At 35.3% G+C, this 8,605-nt stretch overlaps 1 protein-coding gene across 1 annotated transcript; it reads right to left on the reverse strand.

Annotated features, from left to right (window-relative positions):
- Positions 1-444: 444 nt before the first annotated feature.
- On the reverse strand, positions 445-3,855 carry LOC140803912 (non-specific lipid transfer protein GPI-anchored 10-like). Its single transcript, XM_073159754.1, has 3 exons — positions 3,334-3,855; positions 802-873; positions 445-695 (listed from the first exon to the last, which is right to left on the reverse strand). Exons 1-3 carry the CDS (start codon positions 3,662-3,664, stop codon positions 559-561), a joined length of 540 nt encoding a protein of 179 aa, XP_073015855.1. The 5' UTR covers positions 3,665-3,855; the 3' UTR covers positions 445-558.
- Positions 3,856-8,605: the final 4,750 nt, after the last annotated feature.

Below are 8,605 nucleotides of genomic sequence, written 5' to 3' on the forward strand. Positions count from 1 at the left end.
CTCTATAATAGAGACAAAAAAATGGTGTTTGAGTTATTTTTGATTTTTTTCTTTTAATTTTTTTTTATTTTAAATTGTAGTTTAGTCTTTCATTAACTTTTATAATTACGATATGACTTGTATTTAAAATAATCATGTCAAATTACATTATGGTCTCTCATTAATTTTAACAATTGTCACCTTATATGAAATTGTACAAGCACATAACACGTGCACAGATGTACTAGTGTGTTTATCAACGAGGAATTATCATTTTTAAAATTTATTTGTTTTAACATAAAATAATCATAACTACTATAAAATTTAAAGTATCTCTTATGTAATCGGATATTGTTAAGACAAAACTATTGATTATATCATGTAAGTTAAGAAATTGATAAAATATCTCGGATATGGCCAAGTATAATCATATAATTTTTCATTAAGTATTTTGGCATTGAATCAAATAGCTGCATGGTAATGAGAAAAAATTCATCAACTAGAGCATAAATTCAATAGATAGTAGAAACAAATAGCGCTAGTTTGAAACTGAGGCCATGCAGTTCAGCTAAGTAGGCTTCATTTGTCAGCACCCCAATAAATTGCAGCCATCAGAAGTACCAACAATTGGCTTTTCACCTTGAGACTCACTTCGGCATTGCGAATTCCAAATCCCATAATGCTCGGTCGAGGCGCTACTGTTACTACTGGAGAAGCTGGATAAACCACAGATGTAAAGGCAGAACAAAGAATAAGATAGCAAAATTTATAAATCTGAATAAGTTGAGCGGGTGTATCTCGAAGGTTAGAAAATTTGCAGACCTGCAACTGTTGAATTCGGTCTTGCCCCAAGGGAAACTTGAGCACCAGGGGAAGTAGATGGCAAGGAAGCTTCTTGAAACAAAAACCAAATTAGTCGAGTATCAAAATAAAGCTTATAAAAGTCGCTTGCTGATTTTTCTTGCTTCATTCTTTACATTTTTCATTCTAATACTGTATGCCACCGTTTTAATGCATCAATTATCTATTTTCTTTCTTAAGTTTAGGAAAATAAATGTTGCATTAATAGGCGTTTGGTTTATTACATTCATGTAAGAAAAAAAGAGATCATGGAATTAAATAATTTGATTATGAAGTGGGCATTGAAATGCCATCCAAAACCTTAGATTTCAAGATGGTGCTGCATCTTCTTTTCTGTAAGGGCACCCACATTGGTATGTTAATGGGTGTTATTAACACCCATTAACATTAAAGCACCAATGTGGGTGGAGGTGTTATTAATTTTTTGTGCCAAGTCAGCAGAAAAATTCATCAGGCCGTTAATCCGAAATTTGCGACGGTGTTTCAAAAACCGTCGCAAATTCAAAAGCGTCGCATCTTTCGAATTTCTTTAAAAAAAAATTGCAATCGGCTACGGTTTTTCAAAAACCGTCGCAAAAAGCGACGGATTTTTAAAAACCGTCGCTATTGGCGACGGTTATTCAAAAACCGTCGCTAATTATCACCAACGGCTATTTTCAAACGGCAGAATAATGCACCAACGGCTATATTCGAAATTAAATACTACATATACTATCTACTAAAATTTATTCACTATATATACTAACCAATTTCTACAAATTCATCCCACAACATTTATCTTGTCATATTTTTAAGCCAAATGGGTGACAATAGTCAAAACTCACAAAATCGACCTCGATTTGTTTCTCCACCACAATATCCAAATTGGTTGTTTGTTTCAAATTTCCAAGGTTATGAAAATCCTTCGAATCATCCAAATTACACCTCCCGAGCTCCGTATCCACCGCCTACACCTGAATATTGGCAAAGTATAGGCAACCCAGATTTCATGCCGCCTTATTTTTATGGATTACATAATCCACAATCCACCAATATGCCAATCGAGAACGAGCCGCCAACTCCTACGTTTGTCCCAGAGACTCAGTTCTCCGACCGTGAAACACGAGTTGATCTCGAAAATGTGCAAAATGCTGATGTAGATGTTGAGGGTACGAAGAAGCGAATAATATGGAAAAAGGAGGAAGACGAGCTACTAGCGAGATCGTATGTCACAATGAGTGATGACCCAGTCATCGGCAATGATCAGAAGGGGAATGATTTCTGGAGACGTGTTGCGGACTACTACAATAACAATCGTCCCGCTGGTTCATCTCGGAGAGCTTTAAACGTGATTCGATCTCATTGGCACAATACCGTCCAAAAAAAGGTAAATCGCTTCAACGCAAATTATAATAGTGTTTACAATACTTACCGAAGCGGCCATAGTGACGAAGACATATTGCGGTTTGCATATGAAAAATACCGTGATGAAAATAATGGAGTTGCATTTAATCTGGAGCATGTGTGGAGAATAATGAAAACACGTCCACTGTTCACTCCACAGTCCGATGAGCACTTGGTTGGTACAAAGAAAGCGAGAATCTCAGAGTCGGGGGCTAGCAACACCTCATCGAACAAAGATGCGAGTATTGATTTAGATATAAATGAAGAAGAGATTCGCCCAATTGGTCAAAAAGCCGCAAAAAGAAAAGGTAAAAACAAAGCAAAATCATCGATGGAGGATTTGACAACAAGATACGACAGTATGTTCGAAAGTTTTGCGCAGTATACAGACATAAAGAAGAACGAATCTGAATGGAAACAAAAAGAACTTGCAATAGAGGAGATGAAAGCAAAAGCGGCTTTGAACAAATCTGAAGCTAAAAAGAGCAAATATTTGCTTAAGGAATACGAAATCCTTTCGAAAGACACATCACAAATGACGCCGGAGCAGCTTATAGTTCATGAACATCTGTGTGACCAGATTAGAGAGAAATGGAATATGTAATTTTTTATTGATGTAATTCTCTTTTCAATTATCGTAATTCGTTTTCATTGTATTTTGTGGTATTTTTAAAGAGATTGTGTTGAATAATATTTCAAAAAAAAAAGATTCCAATTTTTTTTCGTTTCTTAATAATATTTTAATGAATATTGGAATGAAGTTATTTGTAAAATAATAATAGTACTTATTTTTAGTAATAGTTGTTGTAAAATTTTAAAAATATTAGAAAGATATTGAAATAATTAAAAATAAAAAATAAGTGAGTAAGTGGATAGTGGGACCCATAAATAATGAAAGTTGAAATTAAATGAATGTGGGTGTGTGTTAATAATGGGGAAGTGTTAATGTAATGAATATGTGGCTCGTGGACCCCATCATTTTTGATGAGATGGAGAGTTATTAACATGGATTAATTCCGACGGATGCGGATGCCCTAAATGTGAATGGACTGTATGGTCATTCATTTCTAGGAAGGAATTTAATAATAAAAATTTAACATACATATATACCTCCGCAAATAGAAGGGTCTATTTGGAGATTGCACAGCTGAGGCAACTCTAGAGCAAGCGTTGTGTTGATAGGAAACGAACTCAAGGCAGACGGGTCATTGAGGAATGGACAAAGGCAAGTAGGCTTCTGGCCGTAGAGTTGGTTAAGACTATCACAGCATGACTGCACCGGTGAAGCTGCCACGCCTTGCACGAACGGGGCACATGGTGCTAAAGTTAGCAAATTCGGCCCACACTCGGCAATTGTGTTCTGGGCGATGACCTTTAGGGAAAGCCAAAGGAGAAACACAAGAAAGAGCGATGTGGGGAAAAGAGGGAGAGGAAAAGGCATTGCACAAGTTAATTAGGTTGGTAACGCGAGTTTTGCTTGTTAGTTTTGAGGCGAATTCGCCATTGATGTTCATATTAGCTAAATAGACGAAGAGTGCATTAGTTAGGCATGAACAGAGCCATGCATTAGGTGTGTGATCCCTTGACACACTTTTGTATGACCTCTTTCAAGCTACAGTCTAGTTTTCACTATTTTTTTGTTCATTTCTCTGGTGTGTTGTCTATCATTCATATTTTCAGGCAAAAAAAATTTGTGGGATATGAAGTTTATAAGATTCAGACAACTCATTTAAGTATCGGTAGAAATATTCATTCAGAATTTGTGTATCAACGATCAAGATTTGTCCTCCGTATTGATTATGAGAAGTTGAAAAAAGTCGCAACAACTCGTTAAATTTGAGACAACTTGTATAGAATTAAGAATGTTACGATTAATGACACAGAGAATGTCATAGAATATTTGAACTCTTAAACCATGTACATAGACGTGATTTCATGAGGTTCCATTTTCAGCTCAACTATATTTTATTCTACGATTATTTATTGACAATAAGAAATTACATATTTATCAAGATAATGAAATTATTATAATTAGTGAATAATAAAAACATTTCATGTTCTATTAAAAAAATTAGGACGTCAGTTTTAAATTAATGATTTGCATGATATTTTTAATTAATATTTTAATTATTGAATTAAATTGAATAGAACAATGAGCATTTCAGGGAGCAATGAAGGGCTTCAAATCCTTTACTACACTTTTTCCTACACCAAGAAAATCTCTTTTTGTTGTTATTTATTTGTCAGCCTTTATAAAATCTTCCTATTTTTTAGGGATTTAAAAAAAAAAATTTGTTCCATGAAATATTAATAGTCATCAATGACATAAAACTATTTAAATTTTGAATATTATACATAAAGCTATAATAATATCTTGGCAAAAACTTCTGTGAGACGGTCTCACGGGTCATATTTGTGAGACGGATCTCTTATTTGGGTCACCAATGAAAAAATATTACTTTTTATACTAAGAATATTACTTTTAATTGTGAATATGGGTAGGGTTGACCCGTCTCACAGATTATGATCCGTGAGACGGTCTCACATGAGACTCACTCAAATATCTTTAATGCAATAAGAAGATCATCTAAAATAAATAATTGTTCGGATGGAATCTTGTATTCTATCATACATAAACTGGTTGTAGATAGACGGACAAATCATAATTCATTATATTTTATTAATTTTGATTATCGATCAAAACCCCTTTTAAGAATCATTAAATCCTATAAACGATATCTATTCTTAATTTTTGATAATGCAGTAGATTTTAAGATATGGCTTTACGTAAGAGTTTCAATCTAATATAATAAATATAATATATCTTGATTAAAATTCGTATGAGCCAAACTTTGAAAAAAAACTGTAAACCAAATAATTTTTTAAAACTGATCCAACTGCATTCTTTAAGATATAAACCAAATCACATCATGTAGATATCTTTAATTTATCTCCAAATTCGAATAGAATGCTTTTTATATCTCTATATATATACATATTCCTCTATTGATTTTTCTTTCTCTCACGAACTTGGCCTAGATCAAAAACTCTTTCTCTCACGAACTAATTGGCCTAGCTAGATCAAAAACTCAGTTTCAACATGCAGCAGCAGACGATGATTCAGCCGGTCACGGTGGGGCTTCGTTTCACGCCCACAGACAGTGAACTCATGCTCCTTCTAAACAAGATGATCAATAAACAGCCACTGTCATGCGACTATATCCGCAGCGTAGATGTTTACAAGTATAATCCATGGGAGTTGGTCGGTACGTTCTTTCTTCTTTCTTCAGTCTGTATTGGATTAGATTATAAAATAGATTTGTGATCTAATTTGTGTGTGCATGATCGTGATCAGGGGGTGGATTGTACTTTGTAGAAATCTTGTTCTAATTAAGGAGGGCGGTAAATTAAACATTGTTATGTATGCTTGAGTGTGTACACGTTTTGATGTTTTTTGGACTTATAACTATATATGTTTTGAAAAAATATTTTTTATCTGTTGCAGATGGGGATGATGGATTGTACTTTTTTACCCCGAGAGAGCGGAAGTATTTGAACGGCAGTCGACCGAACCGAGCCGCGGGTGACGGATTTTGGAAGGCGACGGCGGCTGGTAAAAAAATATGTGAAAATAATGAATGTATTGGATTGAAGACTACCTTGGTTTTTTACCAAGGGAAGGCCTCGGATGGGAAGAAGACAAACTGGATAATGCATGAGTATACTGTTAGCCAGCCTCCGAGACTTCCGACAGGATCTATGCGGGTACGTAAGAAGTCTCTCTCAACACGTACATTTGTACGTATGCATGAATTGAATTTGTAATTGATATAATTCTACCGTACGTCTTGATCTCGTAAAAATAAAATATATTGAGAGATTTGAAGTATTTGCTTTTGTGCCCTCTAAACGGTACATGAATCCTGAGAAAAATCGAAATTAAATTTGACTTTGCCTTTGGTATTTATAGTGTTATTCGTATATGTCGGCATTCATGCGTGAGTGTGTGTTTATGTTGTTGATAAAAACATGCTTCTACGATCTTGTTTCAACGAATGCAAACTTCAGATTTATCTTGTAAATTTGCTTTTTCGTTTTCGAAGCTTAGAGCGTGTTTAATTTGTTCGCCACTTTTGCAGCTAGATGACTGCGTTCTGTGCCGGATTCGTGAGAGAAAACCGGCTGCGGCCGCCGCTTCTGATTCTCTTAAAACCATCCACGAGACTTCTGAAAATGACAACCTGACATCCCACCACAAGCGTTCGAGAACTGAATTTGATCAGCAGCACGACGTTCCAGCGCAACACCATCTTCAGCTGCGACAGCCGGCGGATCTTCAGTTGATGCACCAGCAGTTTCAGCTGCGACAGCCGGCGGATCTTCCGTTGATGCACCAGCAGTTTCAGCCGGTGGATCTTCAGTTGATGCACCAGCAGTTTCAGCTGCGACAGCCCGCGGATCTTCCGTTGATGCACCAGCAGTTTCAGCCGGTGGATCTTCAGTTGATGCACCAGCAGTTTCAGCTGCGACAGCCCGCGGATCTTCCGTTGATGCACCAGCAGTTTCACCCGGCGGATCTTCCGTTGATGCACCAGCAGTTTCAGCTGCGACAGCCGGCGGATCTTCCTTTGATGCACCAGCAGTTTCAGCCGGCGGATCTTCCGTTGATGCACCAGCAGTTTCAGCCGGCGGATCTTCCGTGGATGTACCAGCAGTTTCATCTTCCGTTGATGCACCAGCAGTTTGAGCTGCGACAGCCGGCGGGTCTTCCGGTGATGCACCAGCAGAATCAACCTGCTCTTCAATACACGAGTCAGCAGCACGGTAGTAGTGTTCCACAGCAACAACAAAATGATCAGCCTGGTGGAGAGCTCGATTATTCTGCCCGGAGAAGATTAGAAGAAATAGAACATTCTCTTATGAGTCAGGAGCACGGTAGTACTGTTCCACAGCAACAACAAAATGATCAGCCTGGTGGAGATCAGTTCGATTATTCTGCCCAGAGAAGATTAGAAGAAATAGAACATTCTCTTATGGACGCTCTGGAAAACGACGACGAAGGTGTACTGATCGACAACGAGTTTGGACAACTCTATCTTCGTGATCAAATCTTAGATTTAGCAATAGTGCCCAAGATATGATCATGTTACTTGGTTATACATTTGCATAAATTTTAATGAAACGATTGAATTTTACGAAAAGTACTGTTTCTTTGTGTTTTATCAATTGCTCGTTGACACCATTCATTTATAATTTGAAGTGTTCGGATATATGCTTTATCATTCGATTAGATAATATAAGTAAAACACTTATCCCTTAAAAATATATATAATTGTTGATAAATTAAGTTTTTTATATTGTCTGTAATTTACACCAACTAATTAATTGTCTTACGTGTTTTATTTATAAAAGTGTTTTGACAATTATTACAATAAATGTCACTCAAATTAATTATATAATGAACCAATCATTATCATCTAAATATTTGTTTTCAAAATCAAATGTGTACAATAATGGAAAAAAGATACAAGTAATAATACCTCGACAAGGAAATCATATTGCACAAAACAAAATTCAAAATCGATCCGAAAACTCATAGTAGCTGATGATAAGATAATCATACTCATAAATTGAAAATATTATAATGATACATGAATGTTTTTATATATATATATATATATATATATATATATATATATATATATATATATATATATATATATATATATGGACAAATGATACATCGTCTTCTATTTTCAAACATCATCGACAAATTCAAAAATCAATTGCTCAGAAGATATCAAATGTTTGAAATAAATTTGAGAAAAATAACTAATGATTACTCCAATGTCAAAACGTTGAACTAGTCATTCATACGAATACGACGATTACAGAACTAATTTTAGACACCACAAATATTATATGTGGGTGAATAAATAAAAAAAATCAAAGATATTGTTAAGATTTGTTAAATATTTTCTAATGTTTTGCATCATATGGAACCAGTGGCGTAGCCAAGAATATTTTTTCCGGTGGGCAGAATATTTTTAAATATTAATTTGAACTTCATATAATAAAAATAAAAAAGAAGTTAAAGGAACATACCGAATTCTTATTTAAGCCGAATTTTGCGATTTTTCAATACATCAAACTTGTTTATGATAAATTCGGTATCAATACTCAGAGCAATATCCCTCTCTATATAAACAACCATGGTATTGGCCAAAAGGTCATTTTCCATTTTATTACGAAGTGGCGTCTTAATCAGTTTCATCCCTGAAAAAACTCGTTCTGTAGTTGCTGTAGACACTGGAAGAGTCAAAACCAATCGAACCAACCTATCAATAAAAGGATAGATAACCGACTTCGTTGTTCCGGCCAA

The sequence above is a fragment of the Primulina eburnea genome, chromosome 10 (genome assembly GCF_022965805.1).
Source record: "Primulina eburnea isolate SZY01 chromosome 10, ASM2296580v1, whole genome shotgun sequence".
Classification (NCBI taxonomy): Eukaryota; Viridiplantae; Streptophyta; class Magnoliopsida; order Lamiales; family Gesneriaceae; genus Primulina; species Primulina eburnea.